At 46.5% G+C, this 23,515-nt stretch overlaps 1 protein-coding gene across 8 annotated transcripts in view; it reads left to right on the top strand.

Annotated features, from left to right (window-relative positions):
- Positions 1–23,515, top strand: part of lili (LMBR1-like protein lilipod) — a 306,045-nt gene that overhangs the window by 82,892 nt on the left and 199,638 nt on the right. For 3 of the 8 annotated variants that reach the window (XM_075693930.1, XM_075693927.1, XM_075693933.1), the window contains 2 exons: positions 2,779–2,918; positions 9,798–9,901. In XM_075693930.1, coding sequence (XP_075550045.1) covers positions 2,786–2,918; positions 9,798–9,901 — 237 coding nt within the window. In that variant the 5' untranslated portion in view covers positions 2,779–2,785. Of the gene's footprint in view, positions 1–2,733; positions 2,919–9,797; positions 9,902–23,515 lie in introns of all 8 variants that reach the window. The other 5 variants (XM_075693928.1, XM_075693932.1, XM_075693931.1 and 2 more) reach the window with 3 other exon arrangements.

Raw genomic sequence — 23,515 nt, 5'->3', positions numbered from 1 at the left:
TTTTCATTGCAAGCTTTGGGAATGCGTATCTCGAAATGGGTGTCATCCTCTGAATGCGTTAAGTAGCTCGCCATAATTCGTAAATTGCAAGATGGGCTGTGAAGTAATTAGTTTAAAATATATTAGCAATAAAATGTTAATTAGTGAAATATTTACTTTAAGTTGTTGTGCACAAAATGTCTTCTGCCTGTGTGAGGAACATAGCACAAGAAGTGATTTTTAAAAAGTTTGTTAATGATAAACTAAAACATGTACCTCATATATATTTGTGGTTTTAAGTAATTGTTCGCTCCCTAGTGGCTGCTCCAAGAAACAGCCAATCCAGGTTTTGGCTTGAAGCAATGAGGGGGTTTCCTCATGTACGGAATGCCTCTTAGTTCTCAAATCGTCATGATGCACTATTTGAGAAATATGATGTATGAATTGTCATGATGTACGATTTCATCATTGCCCTAAAGAAGCAGACAATGTGCATCAGAGACCGACATTGATAATAATCTTACACATTGAGAAAAGATGACTGACACTATGGTACTTTGTTTGAACCACTTCACTCGAGATGACTTCTTTATTCCCAGCGAGTAAGACCACTGCTGTCCTTTTATATATATTAAATATGTTGCTGGCATTTCAAATCATGGATTGTGCTTTGTTTAGACATTTAGGCAGACACTTCTATAAATTAGTGATGTATGCTTAAGCTTCATTTGCTCGGGATAGCTTAGGTTTCTGCACCAGCATTAGTGTTACTAATGCCTTAAGCACCAGAAATATTCTCGATGATGTACTTTATCCATAGGCACCGGTAGCAGGAACACTATCTCGGAAGGTCTAAAGTTGATTATGACACATGTTATGCCTGTTATGTTAAGTTATGTTATGTCATTAAGGCAATATATTGTTTTGATAGCATGCATTAGTTAAGCGGTGTAAGCAGAAAATGCTGTTTTCTCATTGAGGACGGGGGTGTTGTCAGGTTATATGGCCGCGAGAAATTTAGAAGCTACTGCAAACAGCGCTCGTTCCAGATTTGGAGCATTCGACCTGCGCACAGCGCCGCTAGTTTGCTTTCTGACTCTGTGCTCACAGCTAAATTCAATTACAACTGGTTCAATTTGTTTCCTAGTTATGCAACTCAAAAGAAAACCGTTGCCAAATTTCAGAAACCTGTTGGAAAAAATGCAACTTGGTCCAATTGGTTGTTATTCACTTCTCACATTTCAATGGGGTATGAGAATTTATACAGGCAGCAGGTGCCTGTTGTGTTCCCATGTCCGGGCTTTGCCTTGAACACTGCATACTGCGAGTGTGAACAAAAACCAGTCATCGGACGCAGATGACCTTATCACACGTATCGGCTAACTATGAAAAGAAAGGGGCACCCTGACTAACAAACGGAACTCTCATTTGTTTTTATCCCAAGATACACTGACCACATAACTTAATGGTTTTCATTCTCGTTCTATCAGTGAACAATATCTGTATTTACCTTCTGAAAGCACGACAGACATTACTACTTATATATTCTGGTGTGCTATGTGGTACACTGCAACATGAGTCACAGTGCGGAGTTGCATATATGGATGTTGAAAACACTCAATTATCGTATCTGTATCAGTGGAGAGCAACACTGCTTGCACCTTTCTGAGAGGCTTGCTATGCACCAACTTTTCCTTTTATTAACGTCAGTCTTGCTTAAAAGGCTCTTTATCTTTAAGAAAGCACTGATGCAGCTCGCTAGGCAGGCCAAATGTTTACTCACACAGTGTATCTATTTCTGTGGTTTCGTCGTTGAGAGCCTTTAGACTAATCAGAGATCATCGGCAGCATGACCCTTTCGGCTTTGAGGAAACACCTCGATTCTACGCCGCAAAGAAGAAACTTGAGCACAGCACCAAACAAAAGAGCCACTGTGAACTGTGATGTCCTAGCCATATTTGCTTATTTGGCCACTGTTGCTAGCATAAGTAACGAATTCTAGGGTTGCCAATACACAGCAAATTTCAGTGACTTTGTCTGTGAACTCATTAGCTGGGACTGCCTTGTGGTAAAGACCACCATCTTGATTGGGTGCTTGTTCCTCAAATAATGGTGCATGCCCTCAAATAATGGTGCATGCCCTCTATGGAGGAAGGGCCAGCATTCCAGAGGCAAAATTTGCCTGTGTGCTGCGTCTACTGGCAAATGTTTTTAATAAAGTGCGCAGACCCACTCGGCACCACTACCCTCATTCTCTAACACTTATTTTCGCAAGGACTGACACTTTCCGGTACTCTTTTTTTCCACAAACAATAGATGACTGGAATAAACTAACTGAAGCATACCCCCAGCGCCCGTGAGCTGTATATAATATGTGTAAATCTTGTTATTTCGTGTATTATTATAGTTGTATTGTAATCAAGTTAAAATTTTTCTTAATCGTCTACCTTACGACCAAGCAATTTGTGTGGAAAACGTGTTACACACTTGTTTCATCTTGTTCTTCTGTGTATATCATCTTTGTTTTTTGCTCACCCTGCTTGGACTTCTTGCCCGCAGTATTGTATAAATAAATAAAAATAAAATGTATCCCACAAGAGGGCTGTGCAGCTATGAAGGTGGACTGAACCCAGTTTCTTGTTAGTGTCATTTAATGTTAGTAGAAAGTCTCCTGAACTGATTGTTTCATTGCTGCCTTTTGGGTCTGGTCAAGCTGCTAAAATGCATCCATTTCCTTGTTACACTTACCCTTAGGGTTGTGTGGTGAAACAATCAAATGTCAGAGGAAAATGTGCGCAGCCTCTGGATGTGCTGCTTCAGTCTTGCGGTGTCCCTGGGGGCAGCACTGCTTCTGCCTGTGTCCATTGTCAGCAACGAGGTGCTGCTGCTCTACCCGTCGAGCTTCTACATGCAGTGGCTCAACAGTTCACTCATCCACGGTAAGCCCACTTCTGGTGACCTGTGCTTAATTGGAAACATATTTATTCCTCCTAATGTTGCAGATATTAAAGCTGGGCATGAAATGTGAACTTTATATATCCCAACACCCCTGCCCAAATTTTCTTTAGCAGCAAAAAGCAAAAGAAAAAACAAGCAATTAGTTTTGTTGTTTCCATATGTCAATCAGCTAGATGGTGGTACAGTTGTACCTCGATATCATGAACTTCAATACAACACACTTCTCGACACTACAAATTTAACTTTCTGTAACTTCTTTTTCATAGGACACCATGTATTTAGAACCTCATTGTTATGAAGTGTGTTTGTACACGATTTCACGAACGCGAACTTGTACACGAACTTTCTCTGCCGCCGTGAAGGAATACCGAGACTATAAATCGAAACTTCCACATATGCAGATAGTCAAGTGGTTGAATTGGCTGCTTGCAAACTACCTCTCAAATAAAGTGCTGTGCCACTAAGAGCCGAAGCGGAGCAGCATCATATTCCTTATAGAGTACAAGTGTGATAAAGTCCTATCGTGTCCCATGCAGCCCACTGACTGCACTGCACTGCAATACCTTCTGTGTGTTCGGTATGCGACAAGCCAGTAGAGGGCAAATTCCTTGTATGTTCCGGTTGCAAAGCAAGTTTCCATCTAGGGAAACACTGTTCTGCGATAACAGACAGTGTTACACTAAAATGTCCGCTGATAAACGTGAAACATGGACATGTCAGATTTGTAGGTCTGGTACCGGTTGCAGTCATAGCGATGGCTCACTTGGCCCCCACTTCTCGAATATTAATACCAAACTGGACCAACTAACCAGCACTGTTCAGACGCTCATGGTGAGGGTTGAGGAACTGCTCTCTTTCAAGGCAACTTGTGAAAAGATGGCTGATACGGTGACCGACATTCAAGCCTCTATCGATTTCCTTTCTGAAAAATATGATTCTATTTTCTCTACTGTGACTACTTATCATACTGAAGTGTCTCATCAACGGGCTCAAGTGGAGTCACTTTCCAGTACAGTCGCCCGTCAGGCTGAAATTCTAGAACAAACGATGGTGCAAATAAATTAACTTGAGCAATATGGCAGACGTTGCAATTTTGAAATCCATGGCCTCCCTTTGAAACCTGGCAAAGACTTGAAGTCTTTCATGTGCGACTTAGCTGGACAGCTGGGCCTAAGGAACTTCCAGAAAGATGAAATTTGCAGGATACATCATTTACCGACCCAGAATAAATCTAGCACTAGCCCGCCTATTCTTGTGGAAGTACAGAACACTTCAGTGAAAGAAAAATCGTTTTGTGCTCGGAAAGGTCTCTTGGATCTTCCTCAGCCGGAGAAGTTTCCTCGTCTGTTCATTAACGAAAACCTGATGCAGATGAACCGAGAGCTCTTCCGGTTGGCCCGCTCCAAAGGAAAGGAAAATGGATATAAGTTCATGTGGACGAGAAACGGAAAGGTTCTGGCGAGAATGTCTAAGGGAGCACCTTTCAGTTGAGTTGAAAAATTCTCGAATTTGGATAAGATTGCCAAGACATGGCTGACATAGAGAGTATAAAATGCACTGATTTTGTGGTTGTAAATAGTTTTTTTTCTGATGCCTCCACCAGCAGTTTTAAAGTTGCGCATGTGAACATTCGCAGCCTTCGGAAACTTCATCACTTCATCATCTCACCGAACGTTCGATGCTTTTGTACTTACTGAAATAATATTTCTTCCGAGAGCATTCCACAGTATTCATTCACATCACATCACTTTATTTTCCTTAAAGACCCCTTTTGGGGTGTTACATAAGGGGTGGGGTTTACAAGATGCAGGCGTTTACAGAAGTCGAAAATGTGGATAGACAGGTTATGGCAGCGATATGGTGGGGAAGGCTGTTCCATTCAGTTGCCGTTCGTGAAAGAAATGAGTTCATGAAGGTAGTAGTACAGGCTCGTGGACGCAAAACTTGAAGAGGGTGACTGATGCGATGGGATCTGCGTGGCGGGGGGGCGCAGATGTATGGTTCTTGTCTTAGGGGTGAATAAAAGAACTTGTGATACAAAACAAGACTGGCAATGCCACGGCGAGCAGAAAGATCCCACAAACCTGATTGCAATTTTAGAGATGACATGCTAACGTCGTATGAGTATGAAGAGTGAATAAATCTGGTATCCCGGTTTCGTACAGCTTCGATGGCATTTGTTAAATATGCTTGAGGGTTCCAGATGGGCGATGCGTATTCCAGTTTAGTTCTGATAATGGAGATGTATGCTTGTAGTCTGATGTGTTGAGGGGCTTCCCACAGGTGACGTTTTAAGAAACCTAATGTTTTATTTCGTAAGCCTCCAGGTTTCTGCACCATACGTGAGTATTTGAGTATTTTCCCTTTGCTTGCATGGGAAGACGGCACTCGTGAAGTCACCATCTTTGTCTCATCCTCGCCCACTTTCACTTGCACCTAAAGCAAACAGTGTGCAGGGCGCAACAAGGTTTATCGCACTTGGACTTTGTACGAAGCATGATGCGACTCCACTTTGGTGGTCCCTCTTGTCGTGCGGTGCGCAGTTGGAGAGGTGCGTTTGCAAGCATCCACTTGTATTTCAATAATTTGACCATCTGCATCCATGGAAGGTTCGATTTATTGTCTCGGCATTCCATTGCGGCAGCAGTGAAATTGCATGCAAAAACACTTTGTTATAGTGAGGTTCTAAACACATGGTGTTTTATGGACGGGAGGTTACAAAAAGTTAAATATGTACTTTGTTATATTGAGAATTTTTTTATATTGAATTCGGCCTGGGTCAGCTGCTCTTTCAGGTGGAGCATTTTAGTGGGAAGTTTGGACATGCCCACTCAGCGAGAATTGTTGCAGCATGAGAAGCTGATGTGCCTCGAGCTCATGAGGCGCAGGTTGCCTGAGATTTGTGCTGTCGTTTTAAGACTGTGATGGAAAACCAAAGTGAAATCAAGCTGGTGGGCAATGCCGGAAATGCTGTGAGCGAGAGCAAAATGTGATGCTTACTTTGTGCTGCCATTCCCAGCAGCGGACCGTGCCTTTGGGTTTATCGCCTATTAAAAGCTGGCAACACGTTTCCTATGCCACGCCCACCGTGAAACAGATAGGTGAAGATGCAATAGGTTTGGTAGCGATAGCTGAGAATGGTGACGACTTATGAGGAGATTTGTTGGTACTGAAACAGGAAACCGAGTGAGTGGTGGAATTTTCACATTAGACGGGCGGGTGAGTGCTGCAGGGAAGTTGCTGTTGCAGGCACCTACTGCTTTCGATTGTGTGTGCTTCGCGCTATTTCTTGTTCATATGGGATTTAGTGGCCAGAAAATGCATTGTATGATCACAGCTAGGCAACGCACTGCATGTTGATGCTGAAAGATAGTACAGTCGAAACTGGATATGTCGAACTCGAAGGGGATTGCGAAATAGTTTGATGTATCGATAATTCGATATACAGAAATTGTCTTGAGACGCTGCTTGCGGTCGCGACAAATGGTGACTTATCGGAGCATTCAAAAACAGCGAAGTCCATATGCACAATGTGAAAGCACACTTTATTTGAGAGAAAACAATATCACTAATCTTTGATGACTGCTTCTTGCTCTAGGAAATAAAGTTGGAAACACTGCTTTCGATCTTCTTGAGACTTTCCAGGTGCAATTGTCTGGTGCCCTTCATTCCACGGCAACAACGCTGAATCAGGCTGGCCAATCAAGCCTTCATCACCATGGAATTGCGTTCCTGTTGGATGCCAGCAATTCCTGCCACAATGTCCTCGTCAGCTAGAGCAGCTACAGCTTGAACGTCGCTGTCAGCGTCGACAAAATTGTCAACAGTCACTTCATGTGGGACAACACCTGGAAAACGGGACAAGTCACGAAATGCCTTGTGCAAATATCCCTATTCATCTGAGGCTTCTGGACTGTAGTGGTCTATGGCCACTACAGGACCTGCTTTGTGGAAACAATTGGCCACGGTGGCGTGCTTCACATTGTTCCAGGTGCCACTGATAATCTGAATGGCCCCCAACAGGTTAGCCTTCAGATTGACTCTTATGGGGAGGTAAATAAGGAACTGCTGAACAAGTCTACTCTTGTAGCCGGCCTTCAGCGCCTTTATAATGCCCTGGTCCAGTGGCTGCAACGTCGGTGTTGTGTTAGGCGGGAGAATTTTCACTTCTATATTCTGCAGCTCGGAAGTGGTGTGATGGGCCGAGCAGTTGTCGACGAGAAGGCAGACTTGGCGGACTGACTTGCCCAATTCAGTGTCCCATGCCTTAAGGCATTTCCGTAAAAGGCTGCCATGTCATCCACACTTTCCTGTTAAAGTTGTAGTGTACTGGAAGCTCCTTGCAGTTCTTGAAGCACCGAGGCGACATACTTCTTCCAATCACCAATGGCTTCAGCTTGCAAGATTCATCCATATTTGCTGCAAGCAAAACCGTAATGCGCACTTTGCTCATCTTCTCACCGTGACATGTGCTCCCTCGGAGGTCGAGCATCTTGCATGGCAGCATTTGCCAGAAAAGTCCAGTCTCATCCGCATTGAACATTTCTGCAGAAGAAAACTCGTGGTGATCTTCGGCCACTCGTCAGAAAGCCACTGTTGCATTTTCTGGTTGCTGACAGCTTCACCTTTGCCTGAAATGGCTTTTTTGACAATGCTGTGGCGGCTTTTGAACCTCTGCAGCCACCCAGTGCCACCGCAAAAGTTTTTCTCGCCGAGAGCAGCTGCGGACCATTTTGCCTTTTCCATCAACATAGGGCCATTCCCGAAAATGTTTTTAGCTCGGACCTCCAGAAACTACGCATACGATGCTTTCTCAACTTTCTCAAAAGCCGCAGGGCGCGCACGACATGCTCCAGAGCGACTTTGCTCAGCTGCTTTAAGCTTGATATCTTCCTTTGTTTTGAGCAGCGTACTTAAAGTGCTCCGTGGAATGCCAAATGCACCAGCTATGGAGAACTTCTTCTTGCCCTTTTCGACACTCTGTATGATCGCCAGCTTGCTTGTCAAGTAAAAAATTTTCCATTTGTTTACGTTTGCAGCCGCCATAGCTTGCACTACACGACAAAGCCGCATGTCACACACGCCACCCACGGAATGTTCACCACACGCAAGAGAAAGTGACAGGTGTTCTGTGTGGCATGCACTGATCTGGTTTTTTGGCACCTGCGTACTGCTACAAAGGAGAAAAAGAAAAGAGCGAAGGACGGAGAGAGAGCTTGGCAGCACTCGGCAGTAATGGCCATAATGGCGGCATGTGCCGTGCGTGCCTCCCTCACACCACTGTTCGCTTTTTCGCGTTGTCTCCCCCACTACGGCTCCATTGGCTGTGTCTTCTCTATACCGGCTTTTGCCAAACCGGTTTTCTTGTTTCTTCACGCACGTGGCTTGCAAATGCCCTGGGGCGCTGTGCCCCAAACGACCGCGGGAGATGCGAGGGGCTTCGGGGAAAGCGCACCTTCCAGGGTGTGGCGCTGCTCTAGACTGGCCGTCGCCAAGCCAGTTTCCTCTGCGCACGCAGCTCGCAAACGTCACACAGTGTCGCGCGCCGAATCACTGTGGCAGATGCTAAGGGCTTTGGGGAAAGCGCACCTTCCAGGGCACGGTGGGGCTCTATATTGGCCATTGCCAAGCCGTTTCCTCGTTCTTTCATGCACGTGGCTTGCAAACGTCACGTGATGTCGCGCACCGAACGACCGCGCGACATCTGAGGGGCTTTGGGGAAAGTGCACCTTCCAGGGCGTGGTGCTGCTCTATACCGGCCGTTGCCAAGCTGGTTTCCTCGTTCTTTCACGCACGTGGCTTGCAAACGTCACGCGGCGTCGCGCACAGAACGACCGCAGGAGATGCGAAAGGCTTTAGGGAAAGTGCACCTTCCAGGGCTGCGGCGCTGCTCTAGACCAGCCGTCGCCAAGCCAGTTTCCTCTGCGCACGCAGCTCGCAAACGTCACACAGTGTCGCGTGCCGAATCACTGCGGCAGATGCGAGGGGCTTTGGGGAAAGGGCACCTTCCAGGGCACGGCGCTGCTCTAGATCGGCCGTTGCCAAGCCGGTTTCCTCATTCTTTCACGCATGTGGCTTGCATAAATCACGCGGCATCGCACATCGAATGACTGCGGGAGATGTGAGGGGCTTTGGGGAAAGCGCACATTCCAGGGCGTAGCGCTGCTCTAGACCAGCTGTCACCAAGCCAGTTTTCTCTGCGCACGCAGCTTGCAAACATCACATGGCGTCTCGCGGCGAACGACTGAACATGGGCATAGGAGATGCCTGCGCCTTTGGGGAAAGCACACCTTCCAGTGTGTGGCGAGGGGTTCGATTGTCAAATGACCTGCGAAATTAGAGTTCGGTATGTGACGCAACTTTCCTATGCATTTGCACAGGATTTTCAAGGCGATAATCTATGTGTTTAATATAACCAATCTTTCAAAATATTCGGGTTTGACTGTATTTTCTGGGAACGTATTAACTAGTAAAAAAAGAAGCGTAACTGTATTGGGTCATTTTTTGTGTTCTTGGTTGGGAACATTGGAACTGGGAAATCGTACGAAACAGAATCGTATCAACGAAGTTCTACTCTATCATGGTAATAGTATTACCAAGGCTGATATTTGTTAGTTGAAAAGTTAGCATGATTTGACAATTTCTGGCCAAGTCATTTCAATTGTAGTGGAATGCAAAAACACTGTTTCCCGTAAGGTTGGCTGCACTTTAATATAACCCCATGGGGTCGAAGTTAATACAGAGCACTTTGGCATCCCCGATAACCAACTGTGCAGTTTCTGTACATCATAGCCCATTTTATATTGTGGCCCATTTATTTGCGGCTGCTGCACTGAGCGGGCGTCTGTTTCCTGGCACAGGACTCTGGAACGAGATCTTTCTTTTCTCCAATATCTCCATCTTCATTCTGCTGCCATTTGCGTACCTGTTGACGGAGTCTGAGGGGCTCCCAGGTTCTCGAAAGGTGAGTCATTACACCATTTGGGCCAAACTTCAGGTGCACAGTGAGTTGCAATCAGCACATAGGGTGTTTTTAACATTCTCTACAACTGTTCTGATGCAACATTTGAAGCAAGCACATGTTTACAAATTTGCGTAGGTAATCTTTGCTATACGAGCACACAAAAATATAAACAACCGTGATCACTATGTTGATCTTCACATTTTCTACAATGTACTACTTCATACAGGAATGAAACTTTTTAATTACTGGGTGCCTAAAAGGTTTTTGCAAAGAAAGGTATGGGTGGGAAACTTAATGAACAATTTATTGAAACACTGAGGACTACAAAAAAATGGCCACAGTTCGTAAAGCCCTTCCTGTGCCTTGGTGCAGGCCTTCAAACTCTTCGAGAATGCATCCACAGTGGAACGGAGATATTGTTCATCGATTTCGTCCGATTACTTTGGAACGGCATGCTGCAGGCTATTCAAATTCTTGTGTAAAGTAACACAGGCCCTGCCCTCAAGCAACACAGGAAAGTTGAGTGCATATAAGTCAGGTGAACAAGGCAGCTCGTGCAAACTGATCAAGTCCGAAAACTGGGTGCTGCTGCTCCATTGCTGAAACACCTTGTCCCTGTGTACAGGCCTGAAATCAACCTTCGAAGTGAGATTGCTTCCAGGGTAATGCCCTCTTCTCCAGAATGTCCCTCAGGTGGTTTGACCATTCACTTTCACTCCCTAGTAGGTGAAAACCAATGCTGTTTTGCCAGTCAACGATGTACTAGCGCATACTGCAACCATGCCTGGGGCCCCTTTTGATTAATGTAGCAGCCACATTAATTCGCTTTTTGGACTAATGAAATCGGAATTCAATCATTTTGGCATCAGAAGCTTGTTCACTGGGGAATTGTGTTGTCAGTGTACAGCCCTGCACAATGCCACTCCTGATAGAAATACTTGCGAAGTGTACGGCACATCTGACTGATTAGACTTCATAAGGTCATCCAAAGCATGTGCCTTCTGGACTGTGATCGAATGCATGCCCAGATAGTGTTTTGTGATGTTTCTGTTTCAACCTTTACTCATGCAAACTCCTTTCCCAATTCCCTTAATCTCTTCCTGACATTCCCTTAATCCTTTATCTGCTTTCTGACAATCCTCACCATCATTGCATATGCTGCAGTACAAGCTCTTACACTCCTTGCTTGATGTTTGACTGTAATGTTTGACTGTTTGAAAGCATCAAAGGAGGAGTTGTATTGTCCTGTGAGAAACACCAGTGATTTCTTTTGCCAGGTCCCAAACCTAAAGAGAAGAATGATCTTGGTTCAAATGCATTTATAAACTAGTATTGCCTTCAAAGTGTAAAAGTAAGCATTATCGTGCTTCACCAATTCAAACAGAATGATATAAAAGGCAAAAATGCAAAGCTGTAATATTATTTGAGATCTATGACGAAAGTTAAACCAAAGTCCTTCAGTCCTTTTCATCTGGTCATGAAACTGCCCTGGATGTTTCATATAGAAATAGAAGGGGGTACCAGACGTGCTGCCGCAGGTAGAAGGTGAACAATCTGCTATGCCAGATGGCTGCAACAAGGAAAGGCCCACATTTATTTCAACTTGTTTGTAGAGTGAACATGCAATTGGAACTTCTGGCAAAATAATTTAATGGGCGATGGGTTAGCGATTAAATTGTACACGGCACTGTTTTATGTCTGACGTTGCCCCCCTTCCCCCCTAGTAGCCTTCCTTGCACAAACTGTTTCATTGGGCAGTCTCTATTTGCACTTTGTCTAGGTAGTTAGTGTTAGTTATTAACTACAGTCGAACCTTGATATATCAAAGTTGAACTTGCAGCGAAATTTCGAATTTCGTTAATTTGAGGTTCCAAAGGTTGAGCATGTAAAACAACATCAGCATGTGTTGTGCAGATTGCAGCATTGCAGGGTGTTCGCTCTTGCGGAGGAGGAATTGTCAGCTCTTGTTTACTGATGCGACAAATGGCACAGTGGTGTTTCCTGTCTACCGCGTCCTGGCGTGTGCGCTTTGACAATGGTTTTGCCGCTCAAAGTTTTCATGCAGAAGGATGCTTGAAATAACTTTTGCCTTGGCTGACATAGTTTTTTGCTAGATTTACTAGGCCATACAGGCTCGAAGTACATAATTGAAATGGCCAAAAACTTAAACCTTGCGACGAAGTTACATTGTTAAATAAAAAAAAATAAATACACTACTAAGATTGGGAAATGAAAATAGTTCATTACATCTTAAATTTTGTTAACTCTAGGTTCATTATATTGAGGTTTGTTGTTGATTAGTTAAGACGATAATCATATTTGCTTAGTTATAGTTAGGTAACGTATTAGTGAATAACTGTTATTTCAGTTAGATAACTTAGTTAATTAGTTGGTTAGGTTTACTAGTTTCATTAGTCTTGTTATTTACCTTATTTATTTAATTAGTTTAGTTGGTGTATTACTTAATTATTATGTAATTAGTTTGTTGGTTGAGCTTGTTTTGTTACTGTAGTTTGTTACGTTACTTATTATTTAGTTAGTGTAGTTGTTAGACTAAATAGTAAGTTATGTTTGATAATTCATTTAGCGATTACCTAATTCTTTCATTAGTTAATCAGATGATTAGCTTTGCTAATTTTGTGATTAGTTGGTAATTAGCAGTTCATTAGCAATTATTTTATAACAATTACGTAATTGAAGAATAATCTAGTAATAATTGATAATAAGTTTAGTAACATGGTAATTATTTTACTAATCAGTTGGTTAGCTTTGTCAGATTGAAACCCAGGCTTTTTTATGTGCAATTACATGAATGTGCAACATGAACTCTGTTTTCGATTTGTAACAATGGAGTAGTACAAGCGTACAATTTTAATGATGAATTAAGCCACTGTAGTGAACGCAGTTGAACCTGGAAATGAAACAAGGCATTGTAGTTGTTTAGAAATAGTTTGTTTTTAAGTTTCTGAACACTGCACAGAAACAGGGCGACAATTGCATGCTGTGTCGACAATATTCACGTGCCAATACATGCCCTCGACCCTTGCGCAAGGCAAGTGTATGCACATAATGCCTTCGACATCCGTTTGGCGTCTGCTCCAGTCCACCTTCTACTTGCGCCAGCGCCATGATGTGTGCACTGCAGGTGCTATATAGCGTTATAGTGTTATATATCGTGTTATGTGGATGCTTCACGACCAGCTAGAAAGTATTGAAGGACCCTGGTTGCACCTTATAAAACTCAGGCTCAAGGACTTTTTGGTTGCCCGGTAAAGAGTTTGTCTAGTTGTGGGAAACATTTTGTAAGCATAATGCTACGGAATAGTATTTGCGATGACAAAGAAGCAAGCAGGGTGAAGACGACGAGGACGATTAGAGGCTAGCGTGGGCTGTTGCCTCTTGGCCAAGTGCAGCGTATTCACTTGTAAATATACTCGTATATAGCTTTTTGTCTGCGTCTTCCTACGTAACATATCTGGTGGAGGTGGACGTTCCCTGTACCTTGTCACAGAGCTTCGCAGTGGACAGTATTGTTTAATACCACTTTAAACATCCACCTAATATGCGTGCCTCATTCTTAAAGGTGCAGCGGGGGCATAGAGGTAGAACATCTGCCTCACATGGAAGAGGACCGTGGTTCGAATCCCGGTGCCCCGCAATTTTTCACCGGATTAAAAAAAAAAGAAGAAGAAATCCGCATGTTGATAAATTGCATAAACAGGCCTGGAATGCGGTCTGATCCCGGTGACCAGAACCGGTAACACACTCCCTCACCAGAGCAGGATTGGCCACCCTGGGGCAGCACTTGGCCACAACCTCCTATATGAATACAATAATCAAACCCCGGCCCTCAGTCCCCTTCAGCTGCGAAGCAACTCACCATGGCAGCGGTTAGACCTGCGACGCAGCAGAGGGTGGTAAGAATCCCTGGATCTAGACAGGCCGCCATTGGAATCTGAACCTGGCAACGTTTAACGCTAGAACATTATCTAGTGAGGCGAGTCTAGCAATGTTAGATACGGGACCTTTTTCCTGAGCCTCCTTCAAGTTCACCAGACCACATCGAATCGCGACACAGCTAATTAAGAAGCGCAGAAGCACGGATACCCCATTCCCGAGGCGTGGCACGTGCAAACAAGTTGGCGGCCCCCACCTCGCGTGCTGCTGGTGGAGCTATTCACTGCTGGACTCTTCCCGAAAGTGAAGCGCGAGCCTGGCACTGTTCCAGGTAACTTTGGTCCAAGAGGCAAGACGGGTGTAATGCACCGTGAAACCCTGGCAGCGTCGCCCCCATACTCCTATTGTGACGGCGCATTGCAAGTCAGCAAGGCAAGACCGCACGGAGAAGTAAGCCTTCATACAATTGGGGACCAAGCAGCGACCCTCTCCTCCGGGTGTGACACCATCGCACAGGCACCTACCATTGGCCGAAAATGACCACACCTGAGCGGGCTCGCCGATTGGCCGAAAATGGCGTCACCTGAGCGGGCTCTCCCATTGGCCGAACGTGACGTGTCTTCGAGACATCGAAGAGCTTAAAAGACCCAGACCGAGAGCATTCCTAGAGCAACCTTGATTCATCTCTTTCGTGCTTCTTGCCACGGGCCGCAGCGTCTGAGTTGCTGCCGGCCCGTAATGACTTTGCGACTGTTAATTGACTCTCACTGTAAATAATGTAAATAAACCTCCCAAGTTTTCATCCCGACGTCCTCCTCAACATTATCTAGTGAGGCGAGTCTAGCAGTGCTATTAGAGGAATTAGATGGCAGTAAATGGGATATAATAGGGCTCAGTGAAGTCAGGAGGACAAATGATGCATATACATTGTTAAAAAGCGGGCACGTCCTGTGCTACTGGGGCTTAGCGGAGAGACAAGAACTCGGAGTCGGATTACTGATTAATAAGTATATATATACCCTTAAGTATATATATATATATAAGTATATATAATAAGTATATATATAACCCTTATATATAGCTTTAATTGATTACGAGAAAGCGCTTGATTCTGTCGAAACCTCAGCAGTCATAGAGGCATTACGGAATCAGGGTCTAGACGAGCCATATGTAAAAATATTGAAAGATATCTATAGCGGCTCCACAGCCACCGTAGTCCTCCATAAAGCAAGCAACAAAATCCCAATAAAGAAAGGCGTCAGGCAGGGAGATACGATATCTCCAATGCTATTCACAGCGTGTTTACAGCAGGTGTTCAGAGACCTGGAGATAAGAGTTAATGGAGAATACCTTAGTAACTTGCGATTTGCTGATGATATTGCCTTGCTTAGTAACTCAGGGGACCAATTACAATGCCTGCTCACTGACCTGGAGAGGCAAAGCAGAAGAGTTGGTCTAAGCATTAATCTGCAGAAAACTAATGTTTAACAGCCTTGGAAGAGAACAGCAGTTTACGCTAGGTAGCGTGGCACTGGAAGTCGTAAAGGAATGCATCTAAATATGGCAGGTAGTGACCGCGGATCCGGATCATGAGGCTGAAAAAATCAGACGAATAAGAATGGGCTGGGGTTTGTTTGGCAGGCATTTTCAGGTCATGAACAGCAGGTTGCCACTATCCCTCAAGAGAAAAGCGTATAACAGCTGTTTCTTGCCAGTACTCACATACGGGGCAGAAATCTGGAGGCTTACGAAAAGGGTTATACTTAAATTGAGGATGACACAACGAGCTATGGAAAAAAGAATTATGTTTGTAACGTTAAGGGATAAGAAAAGAGGAGATTGGGTGAGAGAACAAACACGAGATAATGACATCTTAGTTGAAATCAAAAAAAAGAAATGGGGCATGGGCAGGACATGTAATGAGGAGGGAAGATAACCGATGGTCATTAACGGTTACGGACTGGATTCCAAGGGAAGGGAAGCGTAGCAGGGGACGGCAGAAAGTTAGGTGGGCGGATGAGATTAAGAAGTTTGCAGGGACAGCATGGCCACAATTAGTACATGATCGGGGTAGTTGGAGAAGTATGGCAGAGGCCTTTGCCCTGCAGATCAGATCTTGATCTGATCTTGATCTTGATCAGATCTTTCGTCTCCAGCAATAGCTTGCTGAAGTATTCTCTATTAACTCTTATCCCCAATTCTTCCCAATCCAGGTCTCTGAATAGCATTGGAGAGATCGTATTTCCCTGCGTGACGCATTTCTTTATTGGGATTTTGTTGCTTTCTTTATGGAGATCTGTGGTGGCTGTGGAGCCGCTATAGATATCTTTCAGTATTTCTACATACAGCTCGTCTAACCCTGATTCTGTAATGCCTCCATGACTGCTGAGGTTTTGACTGAATCAAATGCTTTCTCGTAATCAATGAAAGCTATACATAAGGGTTCGTTATATTCCACACATTTCACTATCACCTGATCGATAGGGTGAATGTGGTCTATTGTTGAGCCATTACGGAGTCCTGCCTGGTCCTTCGACCATCAACTTTTGTCTGTGTTCTAGGGTAAAAGGAAGCACTTGCGGCATTATCGATCACTGTATAGACCCGTGTAAGGGTCACACTTTCATTTCACAATTTTGACGAGGTGTGGCCTTTACACGGTACCAAACATTTTGGTGAAGATGGTGTTGGTGCAGCCGCCGACTTGTGCAAACCCCAGATGTAACATCTCATCAGAGGTCAGCGCATAGGTCTTGCCATCTAGTAGCTGCATGCGAAAGTATGCAATGTAATCGAGAGATAGATGAAAACTTGTCTGGTCAGGATTGCTCATAGTCAAGGGTAAAACGGACCCCAACCAAAAACATTAAAAGTAAAGAAACCAAGACATTTCGGTTCCCGTACAGGGGCCTTGTTCACAATGAAAGTAATCGAAAGGGGGGAGATGATTATGTACGTGTGAATAGATGGCATAAGTGGGCATAAACGGAAGGAAGGCTGCCATCATTGGGGTTCAGCATAGTGTCAGCAGTTTGGATTAGTAATGACTTGAGATGCAAATGCTTCACACGATGAATGGCTTTGCGGTGACCAGACCCGCGGCCATAGCGCATGGCAATGAAAACACAGTAGCCGCTGTGAGGGGCGTAGGCACACTGCCCACACAGGTCATGTGCTCTCCTTTTTATTGTCCCTCGCGTGCCCCTTGGTGGTGTCAGTTACCATACTTTCTCCCTCCTTAGTACAATAGATTAACAGCATATAAGCTATTACAGTTCAAGGAGAAAACCGAAGCACCGGACGGCGTTCCCTAGTGCTCCAACGGAGCCTAGTTGTGGAAGGAGGCGCGGAGGAATCAGTGCGTGTTGATGTTATGCTGTCACTGGCTGCAGCTGATAGGGCTTGCCAGATAGTCGTGTTTGACTCTCCAAGCTTGTTGCTGCTTCGGTTAAACCACTGTCAGTTGTACTTCCGGTCGCTTAGGATAAAGTCAAATGTATGTGGTTCCGAGTGTGCGATAGAAGGGCTGGAGCATCGACGGTTGTGCTGGTCGGGCATCGACTGTGGCCTTACATGGTCGTGATGCCGGCTCTATTGTCACCCGTCATCTAATTGTACCTCCACCTGTGAATTGTGTTGCCTGGTGACTACAGCAAGAATTCAGCTTGGACCCGGCCGAAAATTCCTGGTGAATACTCAGTCTCCTGGTTGTGCTGGCACCCTCAGTTTCGTTCTTTGATCGTAGTCCATCTTCTCAGCGAGTTGTTTCTGACGGACTGATTTTCTTAGATCTGGCCGCAGCAGATCCAATGCAGTCCTGAGTCTCCGTCCCATCAACAGCTCGGATGGGCACTCCCCGGTGACCTCGTGGGCTGTCGACGTATATGATAACAATATTCGTGCAATTTGCACACAAAGGTCCCCTGGGCCAACTTTCTGTAATTTTACTTTCATAGTTTGAACAGCTCTCTCCACCGCACCATTAGAAGCCAGGTGATAGGACGGTACTAGCATCCTGTTCACGCCATTATTCTTCAAGAATGTCTCGTACGCTTCACTTGCGAATGCGGGTCCATTGTCCGATACCACCATGTCTGCGAGGCCCTGATTCGCAAACATGACCCGCATGCCTGCAATCATGCATTCCGCTGAGGGCGATGAAACGGGAAAAACTTCAATCCATTTGGAGAATGCATCAATTGCAATAAAATAATGGAAGTTCCGGTAAGGTCTCGCATAGTCCACGTGGATCCTTGACCAGGTCCTGTCTTGGAACGGCCACAGCATCATAGGCATTGGTCTCAATAGTCTCTGTTGTTGGCAGGTGAAGCACTCTTGAATCGTGGTTACGATGCTACTGTCTAACAACGGCCACCAGACATGACTTCGGGTGATGGCTTTCATTTTTGTGACCCCAGGGTGGCTCTCATGTAGTACCTTGAGGACTTCCCCTTGGAGGCTATAGGGTACCACAACATGGTTTCCCCAGAGCACACAGTTCTGATGCACACTCAACTCATTGAATCGGGACACATACGGCCCCCCCTCTGATGCTGGGGAGAGTCTGGTCATGTCTTGAACATGACCAGACCATAAATCCTGTAGCACGCTTGACAACACTGGATCTCTTGCGGTGGCTTCTGCAACCACCTTTGATGATAGGACCCGGGGATAGACACCTTCAAGCATGAATACCTCTGCAGGCGCCCCTGGAGAGCAATCAATTGTTGGCAAGGAGAGTCTACTCAACCCATTTGCATGGGCTATCAGGCTTCCAGGCCTATAGCTCAAACTGTAGCTGTACCCTGCCAGCAGCAACGCCCAGCAAAAAAGCCTCGGCAAGCATGTTTCCGGAATAGGCCTCTCAGCACCTAACAGGCCCAGCAAGTGTTTGTAATCGGTAGCCGCTTCAAATTTCCGTCCCCACAGATACTGCCTGTACTTTGCGACACCAAACACGAGACCAAGGGCCTCCTTATCCAATTGACTGTAATAATTCTCAGCGGCTGTGAGGCTTCTTGATGCAAAGGCTATCGGCCGCTCTTCTTCAGTAGGCCCTCTCTGTGCCAGGACTGTCCCCAGGCCACGAGGAGAAGCATCAGGGATTGACCCCGTGGGTTGTGAGGGGTCATAGTGGGCCAAGACACAGGCGGATGCGAGCAGCTCCTTGCTCTTTGCTCAACTGCCGTCCAGCGCCGCTTTGCTCCAGTGGTAAGCAAGCCGTTCAATGACTGCAGTACATCTGACATGTCGGAGAGAAACTTTCTATAGAAGCGCACCAAACCCAAATAACTTTGCAACTCTCTCACATCTCGAGGTTTGGGAGTATTTCCTTGTCACTCACTGATGTCGGGGCCGTGCGGCTGTTGGGAGAGATGGAGTCTGGAGACGCAGGCGAGCACAGCAAACAGATTTTTCTAATAACAAACCCAAAATAAAACACATTCAAAACTCAAAACTCAACTGATAAAGATAAACTCCACACATGAGTAGCCTAAATATGTCTTTATTCTCCCCTACGTTCGTCCTTAGTGCGTTCTGCGTGAAAGTCCGGCAACCCTGGCCTATGGCCACATGCTTACAAAAAGGAACACGCTTACAAGGTTCCGTTGGCGCACGTCACTCCAAGTCCGATGTGCGGAGGCTCTTGGTCACTGTCAGTGCTCCTGCCGACTCCGCAAGTTTTGCATCCTTAGTATCGGCCGGCCAGCTCCTCCGTCTTGGATGCCGGCGTCCCGAACTAAGTTGGTGACGTCGCATTCGGGCCTGCCTGGCTCGCCTAACACCAGGCTCCGCCGCTGCCTCTCCGAGTGCCTACGAGAAGCCTGGGGGACTATCGTCTGTGCTGGTCTGCCGAAGAAGGGGGATCTAATTCCTGGAGTGCCCGGCACTGCTGTGGGAGACTGCAGCAGGTCCAGGGAGCCTTGCTCGAACGTCGCCGAGGTTGACGGCCACACCCTGGGTCGCCAGCGTCACAGGCCTGTCCGAACCTTTATGGGTCCTGTCGCGAGTATGAAGCTGGTGCTCCAACCTTCTTGGCCCAGAGCCACATCGATAATCCCACCTTGGCGCCGCTTCTTCTCCGATCACACCTTGGGTCATGCGCCTCGAGGGCTCGTGCCGTTCAGACCGGTCGACGCACATCGTCCTCTTCTTTTCTTTTTGTGTCCCCTGCCTCTTACATATGACATTTTCTACCAAACAATGCTGGGCACTACCCCTTTACCACAAACAGAGGTAGCCGTCTCTCCTACTCCCCAAGCATTACAGCGGCCACATTCTTTCCGGCGACTGGTCACGTGTCTCCGCAAAAACTCCTCAGCTGTACGTTGGATAGTTCCAAGGCGGCTAATGGGAACAGTTGCGTGAACTTTGTTTCACTTATGGTTGACACTGGTGCCCGTATTAAGTTCCATCTCTAGTCATCATCATCAGCCTGGTTATGCCCACTGCAGGGCAAAGGCCTCTCCCATACTTCCCTAACTACCCCGATCATGTACTAATTGTGGCCATGTTGTCCCTGCAAACTTCTTAATCTCATCTGCCCACCTAACTTTCTGCCGTCCCCTGCTACGCTTCCCTTCCCTTGGAATCCAGTCCGTAGCCCTTAATGACCACCGTTTATCTTCTCTCCTCATTACATGTCCTACCCATAACCATTTCTTTTTCTTGATTTCAACTAAGATGTCATTAACTTGCATTTGTTCCCTCACCCAATCTGCTCTTTTCTTATCGCTTAATGTTACACCTATCATTCTTCTTTCCATAGCTTGTTGTGTCGTTCTCAATTTAAGTAGAACCCTTTTTATAAGCCTCCAGGTTTCTGCCCCGTACGTGAGTACAGGTAAGACACAGCTGTTATACGCTTTTCTCTTGAGGGATAATGGCAACCTGCTGTTCATGATCTGAGAATGCCTGCCAAACGCACCTCATCCCATTCTTATTCTTCTTGTAATGGAGAAAGGAAGAAATGACATCCCAATCATCATCAAGAGCGGAGGGCACGAGATCGGCGCTCAAACACCACCATCTTGTTCTCCCGACCTACTGTTCTGAGCTACCGCCTGTTTGTTGGACTCGTCCAATAAACCTCTTTACATTTGGTGGATCGTGCTGGGTACGCACATCGCCGACACCCTGGAACTCTGATCCCGTACGTTGCACTCGACCATGCAAGCTGACGCTGCCCAACCGCTGCCATCTCTCCCGGCCGCCGTTTGCCCCGGCCCGGTTCGCCAGCGAGACCCCCCATATTTTCGGGTATGGAAGACCAGGACGTCGAGGACTGGCTGTCGGCCTACGAAAAAGTTAGTGGACCCAACAAGTGGGATGACGCTGCTAAGCTGAGTACCGCGAACTTTTATCTGGCTGGCGTGGCGAAGCTTTGGTATACGAACCACGAATCGGAATTTGAGAACTGGTCCGCTTTTAAAGAGGCAATATCTGCCGTTTTCGGTCGCCCTGCCGTGCGGAAGTTACGTGCCGAGCAACGGCTGCGCACATGGGCACAGGAACCAAGCGAAACTTTTACCGCCTATATTGAGGACATAATTGATCTCTGCAGGCGCGCCGATGCTTCAATAAGCGAAAGTGCCAAAATACGGCATATTATGAAGGGTGTCGACGACGATATCTTTCAAATGCTTCTTGCGAAGTCTCCTGGCACAGTGTCTGAAGTGGTAACTCTGTGCCACAGCTATGACGAATTGAGAAGGCAGCGGGCTCTCACCCGATGTTCATCTCACACGTATAGTCAACCACTCAGTGCACTGGACATCGTGCCTGACCAGTCACACCTTCTCGCACAAATGAAAGAATTTGTGCGTGAGGAGGTGGCCCGCCAGTTGTCTCTCCTGCCGTTTGCTCAGCGTCAGGAGCTCCCACAGCCGCAGCAACTGCAGCGACCAATCCTGTTGGCTCCCGTGCTTCGACACGTCGTCCAAGAACAGATTTCCGAGGCCATGCCGGTGCCCATTCAGCAGCAACCTGTCGCCGCGCCTCTTAGTTACGCTGACGTAGTAAAGCGGCAGCAGCTTCAACAGCCCTCACCGTCCCATGGTGTGTCGTATGCTGCAGCCCCGATTCAGCCGTCCGTGACATGGCTGCTCCTATCACGGCGAATCCCTGGCGAACGCGCGACAACCGGCCGATCTGTTTTGCATGCGGTGGCCCTGGTCATATCGCCCGATTCTGCCACCGTCGCGCACCAGGATACTCAGACGCCCGTTCGCAGAACTACATGGATCGTCCCTGCTCTCGTTATGAGAGTCCGGGTCTGCAAACAAGCACGTCACGTGAGTATCCGCAACCCACGCCTCGTCACTCACCTTCACCCCGTCGCCGATCCTTGTTGCCCATGCGTCGTCGACCAGCCCCTGAAAATGAGGGAAACTAACCCCCGCAGTTCGTGAGGCAAGAACTGCGCTGTCGAAATGCACAAGTCCTCGAACTTTGCCGTCGAATATTGTCGAAGTTTCTGTAGAAGGCACCCGTGCATATGCTCTTGTCGATACCGGTGCTGCCGTTTCTGCTATAGATGCCGCATTTTGCCGCAAGCTTCGGAAGGTGACCACACCTCTTGAGATGATGCCCTTACGTACAGCGAATAGAGACCCTGTTCGGCCTATAGCTGCCTGCACTGCTCGACTTATTATCGCTAAAGAGCACTACACTGTTGAGTTTATCGTCCTTTCATCCTGCTCGCACGACATAATACTTGGCTGGGACTTTCTATCGCATAATCACGCCGTTATTGATTGTGCCAGATCTGAACTTGAGCTCTTCCCGTTGTGTGACCAGTCCTACAACCCCGTTCATCAAGCCGCACACAAGCTAGTCGTAACAGAAGACACAGAAATTCCACCGACAGCAGCTGTTTTGCTCCCCGTGTTCTACAACAGCATATGTGATGAAGCTGCATTCTTTGAACCATCACGCCTCCTTCTAAGTCGGAAGCCACTTCTTCTGCCTTATTCGACCCTCTCTATTTCGAATGGAACAAGCGCTCTCTGCCTCACAAATCCTCTTCCGTATCCCATCAAACTGCTTAAAGGTGAATCCCTTGGATGCGTGCAACCCATTGATATCGGCCAAATTTTTTCCGTGCAGCAAGATTCAGCTCGACGCGACCTCGACGTCGTTGGTGCTCTTAATCCTTCTGATGTACCAGCTGCCGACCTATTTGATTCGTCAATCGCAGACGGACTGTCACCATTTGAACGCTCTGCTCTTCTCCAGCTGCTCTACCAGATCCGCGACTCTTTCGATGTTGCCCAACGTGCCCTTGGCCGAACTTCTACCATTGTTCACTACATCGACACGGGCTCCAACTCGCCAGTGCGACAACGCCCTTACCGTGTGTCCACCGCGGAACGTCAAGTTATTACCGAACAGGTTGACGACATGCTTAAACGCGACGTTATTCGCCCTTCACAAAGTCCATGGGCATCACCTGTGGTTCTCGTTAAAAAAAAAGGATGGATCAATTCGCTTCTGCATGGATTACCGGCGCCTAAACAAGGTCACTTGAAAAGACGTGTATTCGTTACCCAGAATTGACGATGCCCTTGATTGCCTACAAGGTGCCGAGTTTTTTTCATCGTTAGATTTGCGTTCCGGGTATTGGCAGGTGCCTTTAGCAGAGGCCAACCGTTCAAAGACAGCCTTCGTCACGCCTGACGGTCTATATGAATTCAATGTCATGCGCTTCGGCCTCTG

This window comes from Dermacentor variabilis, chromosome 5, assembly GCF_050947875.1.
Source record: "Dermacentor variabilis isolate Ectoservices chromosome 5, ASM5094787v1, whole genome shotgun sequence".
In the NCBI taxonomy this organism is placed as follows: Eukaryota; Metazoa; Arthropoda; class Arachnida; order Ixodida; family Ixodidae; genus Dermacentor; species Dermacentor variabilis.
Note: the sequence above shows the minus strand (reverse complement) of the source record. Positions and strands in the feature narration are given on the sequence as shown.